Source organism: Perca fluviatilis, chromosome 17 (assembly GCF_010015445.1).
Source record: "Perca fluviatilis chromosome 17, GENO_Pfluv_1.0, whole genome shotgun sequence".
Taxonomy (NCBI): Eukaryota; Metazoa; Chordata; class Actinopteri; order Perciformes; family Percidae; genus Perca; species Perca fluviatilis.
This window is the reverse complement of record NC_053128.1, coordinates 36,129,453-36,148,287: the sequence shown is the minus strand read 5'-3', so window position 1 is coordinate 36,148,287 and position 18,835 is coordinate 36,129,453. Positions and strand designations below refer to the sequence as shown.

At 40.7% G+C, this 18,835-nt stretch overlaps 1 protein-coding gene across 1 annotated transcript; it reads left to right on the top strand.

Moving 5' to 3' along the window:
* Positions 1-1,968: 1,968 nt before the first annotated feature.
* Positions 1,969-13,230, top strand: LOC120545288 (deoxyribonuclease-2-alpha-like). The gene is made up of 8 exons (XM_039779495.1): positions 1,969-2,060; positions 5,762-5,871; positions 6,492-6,672; positions 9,693-9,771; positions 11,050-11,211; positions 11,300-11,494; positions 11,741-11,794; positions 12,309-13,230. The coding sequence occupies exons 2-8, from the start codon at positions 5,768-5,770 to the stop codon at positions 12,698-12,700; spliced, it is 1,167 nt and encodes a 388-aa protein (XP_039635429.1). The 5' UTR covers positions 1,969-2,060; positions 5,762-5,767; the 3' UTR covers positions 12,701-13,230.
* Positions 13,231-18,835: the final 5,605 nt, after the last annotated feature.

The following is an 18,835-nucleotide window of genomic DNA, read 5'->3' as shown; positions in this document are numbered from 1 at the left end:
CCAGGATGAAGACTTTCTTTTTAATGTTGCCTTTCTTTAAATAACCTATTTTTAACAACTCTTTCTTTAAAATTCTTATACTGCACTGTACATTTTATTCTTGTCTTTTAATGATCTTAAATTGTTGTTAATTGTTTTAATGCTTTGAAATTGTTTTTAATTGTTTTCTAACTGTTTTTCATGTTTTATGTTTCATGTAAAGCACTTTGAATTGCCTTGTTGCTGAAATGTGGTCTACAAATAAAGCTGCCTTGCCTTGCTGGACAACGAAAACTGAACTTAGTGACGCACACCTCTTGTGTTTATTAGTCAATCTTTGCTTTTCTTCTCGTGTTTAACTCTGTGTCACGACGCTGTTTAACAACTAGTTCAGTCAACTCAGGGTTTCCCAACCCAGCGGAGCGCACCTTCACATAAAAGAGGCGGTGTTTACACAGCACGACCAATCGCAAACATCTATTTTACATAAGAAGAGCAAACTATAATTCTAGATAAATATTAAGAACAGCAATCCAGTCGCTGCTTCCTAAAGCAGGAAGCAAAGATGGCAAAAATAGCCGACGCTGTAAATGTGTAAATCACAACTCTTATTAATATCACTTCCCCATCAGTCAGGACCAAGATCTGACCATAATTACACTGGTGCTTTCCAAAAACTCTTTAGCCTATTATTTCAGTTGCAACCCTGGCAGTGGGAAGCGATCGTGAGAGCAAATAAAACATAAAACATAATTCATACCGATGTGTACATTGGCAACACATGGCTCAACAAGCCGACAAATAGCCTATAAGTAATTCCCTCCGCTGAAAATCTATATCTATAACAAAACTTTGACATCAGATTGGAACATTTAAAACAACTCTGTCACACTTATTGCTAGTGTTGATTGGTTGAGTTAAGTTGCTGACCCCTGATCTACACAGAGAGTCAAAGACCAGCAGGGTTATCATCACTGAAGGAAAGTGTTTCTTTAGTGCAGCACTGAGAGATTATATTTCATGTGTGCTCATCTTTATAAAAGATGACAGTCAGACCTCAGAGTGCAAACAACTGATCCTGTTCATTGTTTACTTTAAGTCTCTTCCTGTAAAGGAACGCCCAACATGTTCTTTACATTCATGACGTGTGTTCTGCTGAATTACATTTCAGAGACTCTTTCCTGGTTGCTTAAAATTGGTTAGTTTGCATGTTCACATTATACATTCACATGTTATGTTTATACATACAGTATGCTGTACTATTCTATTAAACGATCCAACATTATGTAAAGAACATTGACTGTATTTCCATCTGAAGCAGAATTAAAATGAAATAAACACTGTGAGATGAAACCAGGATTTAAGACACCTCTTCACTACATTTCAATGCATGTGATTGTTTGTAATTATTAAAGTTGTTGATTGTCTTGTGTATATTGTATTCTTTTCTATTCATGCTGTTTTAATGTAAAGCACTTTGGGTTTACTTGTAATGAAAGGTGTCATACAAATAAAATTGACTTTGTTGTTGAAAGGTGCTATATGCAAATTTCTGGATTGTGCCAAAAGTTGTTGATTTTACATTCAGAGAAAGGGTGTGAGTTGACTTACTGTAATTTCCAAAATATGTGACCGCAGATCGTCCTCCTCCCTCTGCAGGTATATAAACTGCTCTCTGCCTCCTCAGCATCACAGACCAACAACACAGGTAAGAACACTTTGAAACTGGAAATACTTTAAAATGATCAGATCAGAAGATACAACAGATATAAATGAATGAGGAAAATGTATTTGACATAACTGAGCATATGATTCTTTCAGTAACATTAAAATGAAAAGAGCTGAATTTAAATTAAGAATTGTTTCTTAGATTGTATCAATGATTTTACTCAGAATCCAATAGTTCTGAAACACGAGCGAAAACTGTATTTCTTATTTGTCATCTTTAAAAAACATTCATACGATTCATTATTGTCTTTCTTCCAGAAAGAGTCCTTAGTTGCTGCGTCACCAAGCTTCAGGAACTTGAGATCCATTTCTCTGGACCTCTTCCTGGTTTGACCAGGACTTTAAAAACACAGGTATGATACACAACAGGTTGGATGGTTCTCAATCATGCCCCTTTTCCACCAACAAGAACCAGGTGCTGGTTCAGAGCTAGAGCTACAGCCGGTTCGGAGTTGGTTCGACTGACGAGCCTCCAAAGAACCGGTTTGCTTCTCCACATGCTAAAGAGCCGGCACAGAGCCAGGTCTAACGTCACTGTATACAGAGCCGGCACAGAGCCAGGTCTCACGTCACTGTATACAGAGCCGGCACAGAGCCAGGTCTCACGTCACTGTATACAGAGCCGGCACAGAGCCAGGTCTCACGTCACTGTATACAGAGCCGGCACAGAGCCAGGTCTCACGTCACTGTATACAGAGCCGGCACAGAGCCAGGTCTCACGTCACTGTATACAGAGCCGGCACAGAGCCAGGTCTCACGTCACTGTATACAGAGCCGGCACAGAGCCAGGTCTCACGTCACTGTATACAGAGCCGGCACAGAGCCAGGTCTCACGTCACTGTATACAGAGCCGGCACAGAGCCAGGTCTCACGTCACTGTATACAGAGCCGGCACAGAGCCAGGTCTCACGTCACTGTATAAAGAGCCGGCACAGAGCCAGGTCTAACGTCACTGTAAACGTCTCATCTGTCCCAGCAACGTTAGCGTGGCGGCGCCAAACACAAACACACCATCAACAATGGCGGACGTTGCTGTGCTAGTGATGTTCGTGGCTTTGCGGACCGACATCGGCATCCAAACTCAGCGGATCCAACATGTTCGCGCGGCTCGCCTTTATAGTGCGAGAAAGCAGCTTGTTTCCTCCTCTGACCGCTACCGCTGCTGCTGCTGCTGCTGCTGCTGCTGTTGTTGCTGCTGCTGTTGTTGTTGTTGTTTAGTCGCGTCCATCGTGTTTATCTGCTAATTCAAACATGGCGCACACAAGTTTCTGTTCGTCTTGTTGGTCACGGTAACCACACTCCCAGCCACTGACGTAAGCGGTTCTTACCTCTGGCCCAGCGATGATTTGGTGCTACTTAAGAGCCACTTTTACTGGTTCGGAGCTGGTGTTTTGGTGGTCCAAAACCAAATAACCGATTTTAAACTAGGCTCTGGCTCCGAACCAGCACCAGCTCTGCCTCGGTGGAAAAGGGGTTTCAGTCTGTCTTCCTGTTTAATAGATGGCCATTGATGTGAAATGTTTAATGATGCACTCCTTAATATGTGCCATATGGAATTATGTGATATACTATATGTATAATATTGCATAATATCCAGTCATTTTCACTTATATCTGAAATTAAAGGCGCCACAAACACAAACTGCAGTTTACAATAAAGATGTTTACTAGAGGAGAGCCTGGGTAGCTCAGCTGGTAGAGCGTGTGACTGTCGTTCCCCCCCTCTCTCCCCTTCAAATCTAAACTGTCAAATAAAGGCCTAAAAATGCCACACACACAAAAACATGTTAACTACAGATGTAACCGTGTGAATGAATGAAGTCATATTAAAAAAAAAATACCAACTAATTTATCAAAAACTGATGAATGTCTGGTACTAAAGTAAGGATTTTTAAATGTAACACACTGACTATCAGGTGAAGAATGTTAACAACTTTTGTCCCCTATAAGCCAAATTCCTCACTAATTAATTACTTTAAAAGTGCACATATTATGAAAAAAGAAATCACCTTTTCTGGGATTTGGAGTGTTATTTTCAAATTCGAAATTGTGTCTCTGGTGCTTCCACACACATACAAACTTTGAATTAACCCATCCATGGTGTTCTGAGTGAGATCTGGTTTCTGAATGTGTCCTCCTTCAGTCTCCTGGTGAGCTGGTCAAAATCTGCACGGCTTTCTACGTCACTAGCCAAAAGAGGAGGGGGCTACGGGGCTAACCTTTAGCATGCTAGCTCGTTCTCAATGGCAAAACACTGCTACAACACACACTAGTTCACCCTAATCTACTAAAGAACTACTAAAGAACTACTAAAGAACTACTCCCTGTTCTGCAGGTATTCCACGCTAAGTGTGAAGTGTGACCTCGGTTAGAAGAAGTCTCCCGGCTAATACTGCCTTGTACTGACTGCAGTTGGAGAAACAGCTAGCTAGCAATTGTGAGTTTACCTAGCTACTGAGCATGTAGTCTTACCTAGCTACTGAGCATGTAGTCTTACCTAGCTACTGAGCATGTAGTCCTTACCTAGCTACTGAGCATGTAGTCTTACCTAGCTACTGATCATGTAGTCTTACCTAGCTACTGAGCATGTAGTCTTACCTAGCTACTGAGCATGTAGTCTGACCTAGCTACTGATCATGTAGTCTTACCTAGCTACTGAGCATGTAGTCTTACCTAGCTACTGAGCATGTAGTCTCACCTAGCTACTGATCATGTAGTCTTACCTAGCTACTGAGCATGTAGTCTCACCTAGCTACTGAGCATGTAGTCTTACCTAGCTACTGATCATGTAGTCTTACCTAGCTACTGATCATGTAGTCTTACCTAGCTACTGAGCATGTAGTCTTACCTAGCTACTGAGCATGTAGTCTTACCTAGCTACTGAGCATGTAGTCTTACCTAGCTACTGATCATGTAGTCTTACCTAGCTACTGATCATGTAGTCTTACCTAGCTACTGAGCATGTAGTCTTACCTAGCTACTGAGCATGTAGTCTTACCTAGCTACTGATCATGTAGTCTTACCTAGCTACTGATCATGTAGTCTTACCTAGCTACTGAGCATGTAGTCTTACCTAGCTACTGATCATGTAGTCCTTACCTAGCTACTGAGCATGTAGTCTTACCTAGCTACTGATCATGTAGTCTTACCTAGCTACTGAGCATGTAGTCCTTACCTAGCTACTGAGCATGTAGTCTTACCTAGCTACTGATCATGTAGTCTTACCTAGCTACTGATCATGTAGTCCTTACCTAGCTACTGAGCATGTAGTCTTACCTAGCTACTGAGCATGTAGTCCTTACCTAGCTACTGATCATGTAGTCCTTACCTAGCTACTGAGCATGTAGTCTTACCTAGCTACTGAGCATGTAGTCTTACCTAGCTACTGAGCATGTAGTCTTACCTAGTTACTGAGCATGTAGTCTTACCTAGCTACTGAGCATGTAGTCCTTACCTAGCTACTGAGCATGTAGTCCTTACCTAGCTACTGAGCATGTAGTCTTACCTAGCTACTGAGCATGTAGTCTTACCTAGTTACTGAGCATGTAGTTTTACCTAGCTACTGAGCATGTAGTCTTACCTAGCTACTGAGCATGTAGTTTTACCTAGCTACTGAGCATGTAGTTTTACCTAGCTACTGAGCATGTAGTCTTACCTAGCTACTGAGCATGTGCGACTCCCAACAAAGATGTTACAGAAGTTGAGAGGTCTCACTCTGTAACTAAAACAGAGACCTGAACACAGGGTGAAAAAAAAAGGGGGAAGAAAAAAAAACAAAAAAAAAAAAAAATGGTTTTTATTAAAAATAAAACCATTTAAACCTATTCTGGTACAACCTCTAAATACAGTTATGAACCTGAAAATGAGCATAATATGGGCGCTTTAAAACCTTTTGTAATAGTGATAATAAAAACAGGATAATGTGAACTTCAAGCTCAGTGAATGTGGCGGTGTAACTGTTGCTGTAATTGTGTGTTTTAGGGAGTTATGTGGAGGATTTTCCTGATGGTCAGTGAATGTGGAGGTGTAACTGTTGCTGTAATTGTGTGTTTTAGGGAGTTATGTGGAGGATTCTCCTGATGGTCAGTCTGCTCTGCTGGACCGCTGACGGACAAAGAGTGACCTGCAAAGACCACACTGGCCGCGATGGTGTAACAGTGGACTGGTGAGACAACACTCAAAAACTAGATTAATTCTCTGTCTGGATTTCTTTATGTTCTACAAAGAGTTTAAGCTGAGCCTGGGCTCTGTTGTAAATGCTAACGCTGCTCGGTTAGCACAATGACATCATGTTAGGAAGCACAGCCGAAACCATTTGTCATAAACTAAGTAACACTAACAGTGTTAGCCACGATGCTAACGGCATTGATAACTAAGCCAAACGATGCTGTCGCTACTATTTTAGTGATTTATAAGCAACCTGTTCCTTGCAGATTGTCACGTTACTGAGAATACAGATATTAGAAGGTAATTACTAATGTGCCTAGGTTATTCAGTACGTAATGATAGCTCCGCTCACAATGCCTTGTGTTTCTCACTCCCGCTAACTTATTGTTCATCAAACGTGACACGAGAAGAGGAAGATAGCCAAAATATTTATAAAAAAATATAACATTTGAATAGTATTGATTTTTTTGATATTCAAATTATATTTGACTTCCAGCATTCATTCCGTCAGCCCTACTCTGTACATAATTCAAGATTCAAAAGACTAGATTTATTGTTTACTGCTGATGAGTGTCTGTCCTCTCTGCTCATTGATGTTTCTCTTCTACTCATCATCAGGTACATCATCTACAAGGCACCCAAAGACCCAGAGAAACCCAAGGTCCCCAACCCGAAAGAGGGTTTGGAATATCTTTACATTGATTCAGCTGGGAAGAAGGAGCTCTATAAGTTTATCAACCATCCTGAAGGTGCCCTGGCAAACACCCTGCGGCCCATTTTAAAACCAATCAAATCAATGGTGAGAATATTTTTTTAACTGCAGCTCTTTCTATTTTGATAAAAATGAAACCATGACTCAAAGTTGTGATGAGGAAGCAGGGAATGTGGACCCAAATGCAGAGAGAGGTAGGCAGGCAGGAGATGGTTGGACTCAGGGATTTATTGTAACACAAAGGTGGCAAAACACAAAAACAAAAAACTGACGGGCAAAACACAGGCACGAGTAAACTGATGCAGGAAACAACACAGGGCACAGGGAAGCAACACAAGTAGTGATGGGACAACCAACTCTTTTACGAGAGTCGGTTCAACCGGACGGTCGTTGGTTGGCCTACCGAGTTAATAGATTCGGTCACCGGTTCGCGTGCCCTCGGTGGCGGGTGTGGGGGTGATCGCGTTTAACTTTACATGTCTATCAAGATAACATTACGTGTATTTGTATATGATATAGGCCTAATACTTTCCCCTTGGTAATGTAGCATATGAATTTCCATCAACACAATTCTAAAATGCACGAGACATAAAGGCTTCTGCTATCGGTTGATAACTCAAACTTGCTGAGAACCTAGACACCCGTTTGAATATAGACTCATGCACCCTCGGTTACGGTCTTTACGGTCTCGTTCAGTAGCCTGGTGCCACGGTCTCCTTGTGACAGCCTAGCCTAGCTACCACGTAGCAACATTCACTTCTCTAACATTTAACTTAACATAACTACCACAATAACATGACGTGTATTTGTATGTAATGTACTGTACTTCCCCATTGATAATGTGTGAATTGCCATGAACACAATCCTCTAAGATGCACCAGAAACAAGGCTCGGTTAATAACTCAAACTTGCTGAGAACCAAGACACTGCTTGATTACATTAGACCCTAGCGGGGCGGCCGGTTGCACGGTTACAAAACCAGGATAAGGGATTAAGCCGGGATATTCAGGTTATCCTGGATGAATTTAGCTTTCACTTGGTTGCACAAAAGCAGGTTGAATTAAGCCCAGCCAAGTAACCATGGTGATTTATTCTTTGCAGCTAGCCTGGTCCAGAGCAGGCTAACAGCCAGGCTAAGATTAATCCTGGAGTCTGATGTGTTAAATCAGCTGCTGCTCTGATCCGAAATAAATGTGTTTAACAGTTATTCCGTTGTCTTCTGAATGTGTTCTGCTTCATTTTATTAACATGCATAACTTTTCACTATTGCTGTCACCAGTTTGATTTAAATCCTACTACTGCGGTTGTTGAGATGGTAATGGTAAAAAGTTACGGATACGATACGGAGGAAATGGGCTTTTCCTCCGCTGCTGTCCCCGTGAAATATGCCCCGTGCAACGCGGGGAGGCGGGGGGAGGCGGGGGGAGGCAGGGGGATCCTCCCACACCGTGCAGCGGACTCTAAAAGAGACTTTTAGCATCAATAACGACAACAATGATCAATGATCAACAATGATCAAATGTCCTTTTTTTGAATTTATTAATTATTTTTTATTTAATTTTGGGGCTGTCATTGTCATCTTGGGAGTGAGAAAAAAACATGAATAATAATAGGCTACATTATTTTACAGATATGCTTATTAGCATATGCATATCATACAGCGTGTATTGAAGTCACTTCTTTTTCTAGTTTTTGTCATGTTTGTTCTGTATGAACATTAATTGTAGAAAGATATTTAGAATTAGACATAGCTTATGAAGATCTGTGCATATGGTTGTAAAACATATTCTCACATTATGAATAAGCTTTGAAATTAAGCCTAGTCCTTATAAATTTCCCGGGAACAAGAATTCCCTCTGCTCACTTTTAAGGCGTAGACTAAATAATAAAACATTTTATTTATTAGTGCTTTACAGGCTACTCAAAGACACTTTACACTAAAACCAGCACATTTAGCGCATAAAAACAGATACAGCAATAAAACCAACACATAAAACAAGCATATTAAAGCAATTAAAACGTGGAGTGAGTAGATTTTTTTTTAAATCCATACGTATTCAGTCGGTCCGCTATTGTCTGTCGGGCATTCCCTCTCTTTTCTTTACTGTTTGATAACAGCCATGTTTCCCTTTTTGCATATTATATGTTTCACCTCCTCTAAATTTCCATTAGAAGCGGCTGCTCAGCGGGTGAAACATATGCTGCACACGTCTTTTCCATTTCTGCATCAGTAAATCTGTTATCGATATCGTGGTCTATTTAAGAAATCCGTGAACGTGCACTTATCCCAGCTATCTACTCCTGGCTTGACATAGCTTCACCTACTTATCCTGGCTCGGCAAACGTGCAACCGATTGAGCCGCGATGAGTGGATCACACTAAGTCAAGCTGCGCTTTTTCATTTATCCTGGATTTCTTTATTCTACTTTTGTGCAATAGGCCCCAGGACAAGACAAGACAATCTATCAGAATAAAACAGGAAACAGAAAAGACAGAAAACAAGAATTCAACTAAATACAGAAACTTGACACAACACTAGAACACACAAGGGAGAACAGGGAACACAGGAATTAACCGAAACACACAATACACAGAACGGAATACATCAACACAATAGGGAACAGGAATATACAGAATATACAAACACAGGAAACATACAGAAATCAATAACGCAACAGAAATGGGACAAAATGCAAAGCAAAACACTGAAACCATAACAAAACTGATGGATAGATATTATTGTCTGTACTAATTATAAAGCATCAACTATCTAGACTTCATCAAAGATATCTCAATGTGCTCTGTTCAAACTGTTCAACATATAACAGATGAGTAAATATGTAGTTGTTGTTGCCAAGTACGCATCCTATCCTATCCAAAAAGATGCAGTAAACTCACTATCCATGAGTAACTTTTATTTCCCTTTAATTATTTACAACAATGATGTTTCAACTGAGAATTTATCTCAACAGATGATTAAAAATGTAATTGAATAATGAATCTGCAGCAGTAGATTTGGTACCTTGCTGTTCTCTCTCTGGATTGGTTGCGTACATCCCAATAATTAAAACATTAAGTTTCTTCTCTTCATTCTGCATCATTTATAGACAGACGACTTTGGATTCATCTCCTACAGCGACCAACCTCCAGGATGTAATGCTCAAGATAAGTTTGGTCACAGTAAAGGTGAGTAGAGAAAGCATCTCTCACAGGAAACATCTCTCTGAACCTCCATCAGGTTTTCATCACAGAGGACAGAGGCTGATCAGAGTGAATACATCTGTAGCCAACAGTCAAACAACATATTCAAGTGAACTAAATTAAAAAGCAGGGCGGCTCGTACTAATAAAAAACTCTAAAAGTAACATCAGAGCAGCAACAGATCTCAGAGACATCTTGAGCTAGAGGATCCCTCCATCAGATCACTGATCTAGTCTTTTATCTGTTAGTTTGAAGTAGGGCTGGGCGATAAATCGATTTTATCGATTAACTCGAATGTGTAGTTAACGTCGATTTGTTTAAATGAAAATCGGTTTTCCCCTTAACATCCACCGACGCTCCCCTCTGGGCTCCCGTAGTTACAAACGGGCTCAGCCCGGGTTCCCCCCCCTCCTGCGCGTTTTGCCATAATACTAACATAGGCACTAACATTAATTCTTTTCTTCATCTAGTCGTTTCATTACTTACTTACCTGTAACTCCACCGAAATGACCGGCAGCTCGCGGTGCTCTGTCCCCGGCTAACAGTCACTTATTCTCGGATAACTGAACCACCAGCTCACCCTCAGTCACAGAACAGAAGACTCTTTTGGCGACTACAGGAGAGAAATACCTCGAATGCTCTCTAGACAATACTGGCGACTTTTCTACAGAAAGTCGCCAGTATTGTCGCTAGTCGCTTTTTTGAAAAAAAGTCGCTAAGGCGGTCTGAAAAGTCGCTAAATCTAGTGACAAAGTCATTAAGTTGGCAACACTGACAAGAAGTAAATTACCTGTATGTGTGAAAACAGCTTTATCTCACGCATGTGAATTATATATATATATACACAACGTATATGGTTGAATATATAGTAGTTTTCAGTCATGTGATAGTTGCGGAGACTGGAGGGTAAAACACACTGGGAACTCCATGGAGCTGCCACAGTGTTTAGATCACCAAAAAACAAACTGCATATACCTACCAAAACACTAGGAGACTTTGAACAGACTTTGAAAAGATGCTAAGCTCCACTGTGTCTTTTTGTTTTATTTTTTCGGACATGTGCAAGTAGACAGGGGTGGTGGATAGAGAAAAAATACTCGGGGAATCACCAATTGCACTCTTAAATTTTATAGTCGAAATTGAAAGCTCATTTTGAACAATTTTAGGTTTAAAATCAAAATTGTGACACCCCTAATTGAAATTTAAAACAGTCAAGAAACCACATATTACCACCTGTTATCTGTCTATCTGTTGATGTTTCAGGAGTTGTGATGATGGATAAAACTACAGGAGTCTGGCTCTCACACAGCACACCACAGTTCCCTTTCAAAAGAGATCAAAATAACTTCTGGCCTGACAGCGGAGCAACGAATGCTCAGACGTTTATCTGTGTAACATTCAACTACAACCAGTTCCAATACATAGGTAATGTTCTCAATTAAATATTCATATTTATGGTGTTAGTGGTTGATTTGAATATGATGTTAATGTTGTCTTGTTGTACTATTTGAAGGTCAACACCTGCTGGATATCGCAGCTTTCCCGTTTGATCATTATCTTCCAGACGGCTTCCATAAAGAGCTTATAGATGTTACAGAGAAAAACTTAAAGAAAAGACCAAAACGTGACGCAAATAAATTCAAATTCCAGGAGCTGACATCAACAGGAAGAACACTGTTTTATAGCATTGCTAAACAACAGTATAAAGGTGAGATATCTGCATGTTGGTTTGAATCAGATGATCTAACTTAGTAAAGACAAAGTTACAAAGAAAAGAGACATTTTTACTGTGGAAATGAGAGAAGCTGCTACTGTAGTTTTATCCAAAAAGGTTCTTGTGAAAGTGTCAGAGACTCTGTGCCTCAAATGAAAAATGTTTTTATTGTATAAATAACTGTCTGTGGTTTTGTCTGAAGATTACACAAACTGACAATTCTACGGTTTGTTTTTTCAGGACTTTCTACAGCAGATGCAAGGAGAAAAGACTGCAACAACCCAAAACAATTTGGTAACAAAATGTTCTCAGTCACTAAAAATGTTTACAGTCATCATCTTCATACATTGCACCAATTGGAGCTAAAATACTGACAACTTTACAGTTTCCAAGTTTTCAGAATCTGAAAAGGTTTATTGTCTTTATTAGTTACACTTATGAGGAATCTGCCTGGGTGGTTGCTGCAAACATAAACAAAAACATTCATATGAAATAAACAATAAATACAGAAACAAATAGCTGGTTAACATCAGAAAAAGAGGCTGAATAGATTGAGTGCATAATGTGCAAAAAATATATAGTATGTGCAATTTGTTTCATTCAAATTTAATTTCTTTAATCTTTTGGTATTACTAATGTGCAGAATGTGTACAAACTATCAATGCAAAAATATACATTTGAATCCAAGTGGAACAGATGATTTGCTGAGTAAAGGATGTAGAAGGAGGAGTATTTAGTGTAACATGAGTCAGTATTGAACTGTCAGGATGTGATCAGATTCTGTAACATGACTCATGTGTTGTTGCAGTTGGAGATCTTTACCAAACTATTGCAAATATATACGAGACTGATGTGGGAGTCCAGACCTGGGGCCTACAGAGTGACAGTTTCTACGACGGAAAACATCAAGTGGACAGAATTAAATCCGTAAAGATTGCTGGGTTGGGGGGGTGGCCGAATACAAAAGATCATTCCAAGTGGTGTATAGGTAAGACTAATAATCTGATCTGTATCGCTGATGTAAACAGAGCATACACCCAATACGAAAGGCCGGGGGGCGCACTTTGCTTTATACATAAAGGGGCAAGGGACCTATTTAAAGATCTTATTAATCAAACTGAGCCCTGCTCCAACCCCCCACCGTCTGACTGTCGGATGGATATAGAATCAGAATCAGAACTGAGTGGGATGGATGAATAAGCCTTTTCTTGCCGGTCTACATAGTTTTAAGTCCTGTTTTTTTCGGTGTTTAAATTTGTGTGTGCTATCATTTTCAAATTATTATAAATTTACATATTTTTTTAATCCATACCAATTGTCACTATTAATGGGATGTAATAAGTTAGTAATAAGATACCAGAAGGAGATCTGATATCTAAACATATTTAACAAGGTGGAGGTGAAGAAACAGGGAGAATCCTGGGTAGAGCTGACTATCATTCAAAAATATTCAATATTTAATACCAGTTCCTGAAGTCAATAAATCCATTTTAACAAAAGGAAATTACAACATAACAGTACAAATCTCTTTTCCACCGATGTGTCACACACTGCAGTCTCTGGCTAACAGAGTTGTTGCTGCGTGTCTCTACGACATGTAACATTAAGCCTGGCTCAGACTACAGGAGTTTTAGGCCGATTTATGCCCGATTTACACCTCCCGAGAATCTGAGAAAAAATCTTGTCGAGGACCTTGATCAGTTCCGATGTTCGGCAGATTATCTGGTAATGTGAGGCATTCACAGATCAGATTATCTGGTAACGTGAGGAGGCGTTCACAGGTCAGATTATCTGGTAATGTGAGGCGTTCACTGATCAGATTATCTGGTAATGTGAGGCGTTCACAGGTCAGATTATCTGGTAATGTGAGGCATTCACAGATCAGATTATCTGGTAACGTGAGGAGGCGTTCACAGGTCAGATTATCTGGTAATGTGAGGCGTTCACTGATCAGATTATCTGGTAATGTGAGGCGTTCACAGGTCAGATTATCTGGTAATGTGAGGCGTTCACTGATCAGATTATCTGGTAATGTGAGGCGTTCACAGGTCAGATTATCTGGTAATGTGAGGCGTTCACTGATCAGATTATCTGGTAATGTGAGGCGTTCACAGGTCAGATTATCTGGTAATGTGAGGCATTCACAGATCAGATTATCTGGTAATGTGAGGCGTTCACAGGTCAGATTATCTGGTAATGTGAGGCATTCACTGATCAGATTATCTGGTAATGTGAGGCATTCACTGATCAGATTATCTGGTAATGTGAGGCGTTCACAGGTCAGATTATCTGGTAATGTGAGGCGTTCACAGATCAGATTATCTGGTAATGTGAGGCATTCACTGATCAGATTATCTGGTAATGTGAGGTGTTCACAGGTCAGATTATCTGGTAATGTGAGGTGTTCACAGGTCAGATTATCTGGTAATGTGAGGCGTTCACAGGTCAGATTATCTGGTAATGTGAGGCGTTCACAGGTCAGATTATCTGGTAATGTGAGATGTTCACAGATCAGATTATCTGGTAATGTGAGATGTTCACAGATCAGATTATCTGGTAATGTGAATGCGTTCACAGGTCAGATTATCTGGTAATGTGAGGCGTTCCAGGTGAGATTATCTGGTAATGTGAGATGTTCACAGATCAGATTATCTGGTAATGTGGCTTCACCAGGTCAGATGATCTGGTAATGTGAGGTTCACTGATCAGATTATCTGGTAATGGAAGTTGACGGGTGCGAATGATCTGGTATGTGATGGCGTTCACTGATCAGATTATCTGGTAATGTGGCGTTCACAGGTCAGATTATCTGATAATGTGAAGCGTTCACAGGTCAAATTATCTGGTAATGTGAGGAGGTGTTCACAGGTCAGATTATCTGGTAATGTGAGGAGGTGTTCAGCAGGTCAGATTATCTGGTAATGTGAGGCTTCACAGGTCAGATTATCTGGTAATGTGAGGAGGTCTTCACAGGTCAGATTATCTGGTAATGTGAGCTTCACAGGTCAGATTATCTGGTAATGTGAGGCGTTCACAGATCAGATTATCTGGTAATGTGAGGAGGTGTTCACAGGTCAGATTATCTGGTAATGTGAGGAGGTGTTCACAGGTCAGATTATCTGGTAGTAATGGCGTTCACAGATCAGATTATCTGGTAATGTGAAGCGTTCACAGGTCAGATTATCTGGTAATGTGAGCTTCACAGGTCAGATTATCTGGTAATGTGGCGTTGACAGGTCGATTATCTGGTAATGTGAGGAGGTGTTCACAGGTCAGATTATCTGGTAATGTAAGTTCACAGGTCAGATTATCTGGTAATGTGAGGAGGTGTTCACAGGTCAGATTATCTGGTAATGTGAGGAGGTGTTCACAGGTCAGATTATCTGGTAATGTGAGGTTCACAGGTCAGATTATCTGGTAATGTGAGGAGGTGTTCACAGGTCAGATTATCTGGTAATGTGAGGCGTTCACAGATCAGATTATCTGGTAATGTGAGGTGTTCACAGGTCAGATTATCTGGTAATGTGAGGTGTTCACAGGTCAGATTATCTGGTAATGTGAGGCGTTCACAGGTCAAATTATCTGGTAATGTGAGGTTCACAGGTCAGATTATCTGGTAATGTGAGGTGTTCACAGGTCAGATTATCTGGTAATGTGAGGTGTTCACAGGTCAGATTATCTGGTAATGTGAGGTGTTCACAGGTCAGATTATCTGGTAATGTGAAGGTGTTCACAGGTCAGATTATCTGGTAATAATGAAGGCGTTCACAGGTCAGATTATCTGGTAATGTGAGGCGTTCACAGGTCAGGTTATCTGGTAATGTGAGGCGTTCACAGGTCAGATTATCTGGTAATGTGAGGAGGTGTTCACAGGTCAGATTATCTGGTAATGTGAAGCGTTCACAGGTCAGATTATCTGGTAATGTGAGGAGGTGTTCACAGGTCAGATTATCTGGTAATGTGAGGAGGTGTTCACGGTCAGATTATCTGGTAATGTGAGGCGTTCACAGATCAGATTATCTGTGTTGTGAAGTGTTGCAGGTCAGATTATCTGGTAATGTGAAGCCCCACCCGCGGTGTTCAAGCCCCCACCTGTGGACTCGTTCCTCCAGCTCTGGCCGTCTTGCTTTCAGCCCGCGATTAGCCGATTAGCTTTCTTTGATTTCTTCACTGCAGTAAGAGTCACCTTTTCACCAGTCTCCCTCACAAGGTTCTCCCTCATTTCAAACTTTCTTTCTGCTGCTCGATGACCGTTTCCGGGCTGCATATTTTACTACCTGCAGTTTGTAATCTCTTTTCTTTCTCAGTTGTCTTTAGGAGCAGCGTTCTAGTTGTCACAAGCCTCTCGCGGCTGTAGACGGTGATGTTTTCAGTATGAATTAACATGTAAAAACATGTTAAATTATATATATTTTGATATATAAGTCGCACCTGACTATAAGTCGCAGGACCAGCCAAAGTAGGAAAAAAAGTGCGACTTATAGTCCGGAAAATACGATAGTTTGTTTGAATAATATTATCGTCCACGCTCGTTTTATTTTCTTTGTTTTTTATTGGTACAAAGGATAAGTATTACTACAGCAAGTTGCCGTGACACATATCCATTTTGTTTACATGCGCTTCCCCGTGAGATCGCATCACGTGACGTGCTAAATTATCTTAAGATAATCTTAAGAACATCTTGTAGTGTGTGATGATCCACTATTTACAAACCTTGTAGTGTGAGCATGTTTAAGATTTGAGGGAAGAAAATCGGCAAAGATTCTCCTCAAGTGTGTGCTGCAACCAGACTTCAAAATCGATTAGGATTTTAAAACTCCTGTAGTCTGAGCCAGGCTTTAGACAGCCAATCACAGACATTAGTAGATCTTGGTAGAAGCATGCTGCGTGCTGATTGGCTCACTGATGCTGAGGAGCTTTACTTCTATGGGATTAAAATTGGGTATTGAATGACCCAGCCCAATTCCGTGCTTTAGAAATAAACTTTAACAAAGTCCAAACATAAATCTATTAAGAAGGTGTAGAAACTGATGTTAGGAGGTATCAGGATGAGGAAGGTGGGGGAATAGTTTAAGTTTGATCTGAGTGACTCTGGGTGGATATTTGGGTTTTATGTAACAGCATGGGGATAGTTGTTGTAGTTTGATACATATTGATTGAGTGATAAATATTGATTGAGTTATGAATAACAGCATGTTACGGTCCGGTTAGTTTCACCGCTCAGTTAACTGCTGACGGAGCGTTAGAGCATCACTGCTGTTGCTATGGTTATCTTCAGTTTTTAAATACCTTGGGACCAGCCAATCACAGACCAGTGTTTCCTGTGACGACTGTAAAATTATCTGAAATGTCTGTCGGATTAAATAAATAAAGTGTGATCAACATTTTGACTCCATTTCTTTTAATGAATGAAATCATCATTTCCCTTCAGAGTTCATTATGTTAAATTTAAGATTTCTACATTTAAAAAAACCTTTTTATTACAACGCAGAAGGCAGTTTATTAACCTCACGGTCACACAGGTCAGAGCATGAAAACTACTGATGTAATATATGTTGTAATTAGTAGGAGTGGCACGGCTAAAACAAGCTTTTGATTAAATCAGGAGCAGGGTCTGTGTTTCCCCCAGTATGGTCTTCACTCTCCATCACCTACTGGTTCACATCACAAGAATAATCGAAGAATTGCACAATATAATTGTCATGGGGTTAGCTCATGCCTTCATCTAAGCCAGTGGTAGCATTGGTCCTAGCATGCTAAGCTAACCCTAGCAACAGCGTTAGCATAGGACTGTTAGCATTAGCATTACCATTAGCATGTGGGCTAGCATCAATAGACACATGGCTTGTCAATTCATGTTATTTCCTTTCAGTGTATTTAAGCACTAGTCAAAGGAGTAGAAATAATTATTTGATAAATACAACACACACACGAGGTCATCCAAATGTTAGCATGTCTCACCCGTTCTCATCTTCAAGCAGGGAGCTGGGTCAAAGAGGCAAACAGGAAGTGGCAGAGTCTGGAGTAATTTATAGGGGGGAGGACCTGGAACGGTCCAAGTGTAAGCCAGTACAGAGGGGGGTACTGGAGTGCCTAAAGTGTTCTGTTTTGAGAAGCTTGTTCAGCATGTACCATTTAATTTCTGGGTTTATAGTTGGTATCTGGTGTATTAATGTAGCCAGAAATGTTTTGGCATGTTGAGGTAACATGATGGAGTTTGATTGATTTCCAATTAAATTAACTTAACTTAAGTTTTGTCTTGTAGGAGGGGCTTCTGGTATAAAGGGAGGAGGCAGAGGCTAGTGGTGGGCAGAACAGTTTGGCCTGGAAGGGTGCAGGTGCTGGAGCCCAATAGTCAGGGCCTGATTTAGGCTTTTGTATTGTTTAATATTTGTTTAGTATGATAATTTAAATAGTATGTACTTAGTTCCTTGTTTGTTTTAGTTACTTTTGATATATTTTTGTAATTATTCACCATTGCACAACTGCCATTTCCACATGAATGGGGAAGAAATAAATCGAAGCACCAGGTGAAGAACTCCTGAGTCAATAGGCTTGTTCGAGATGAGCCAGATCTGCGCAGAATCGATCACCGGCGATCGCCGCCCGTTGCATGCCGGTTAGATTTGTGTCCGACTTGATCCCGACTTGCTCTGACGTCATGCACACGTGGGCAACGATAATCTCACGAGACCAAGGCGGCCGCAGTTCTGAGACGCAGGTAGCGCAGTTGCTTTTCACCAACTGCAAGAGCCAGGCGGACGCAGGCGGACCCAGTGCATGCTGGGAAACGCCGGTCTCTCAGCTGATCGAACAGCTGATTGGTTCAGAATCGACTCAACATGACGACGTTTTATATAAACTTTTCATTGATTTTGAATCGGAGGGATTTTAACTGCTATTTGTCTGATTTAAAAGCTTATTCTGTACAGAACACATGTTGTGAGGCTGATAGTGATGTTTAGAAGTCAGAGAGACTAAATCTGTTCAGATTACAGATCTTCTACAGTCTGTTGTTAATTAAAATCAGCAACAGATCGCATGTAGATCATTCTGACAGCTACTCTGTCATAATAAAATCAACTGGAGACTGTGTAGGAGCTGATATATGGGTCTGATAACATTTTATTAAATCGGAATCGGACCACCGTGTTTCTGTCACTTCCTGTTCAGTCTGAAGGCTGCTGGAGTCAGCTGGAAAACTGTCCCACTTGAGAGCGGACTTTTGTCACCCCCCCCGCTGCTGCCGCCTGCTCTCGTCTACTTTACAGGCGAGGCGCAGTTCATCTCGAACGAGCCTAATGTTTCAATATACACTCATTAAAGGGGAAGTTC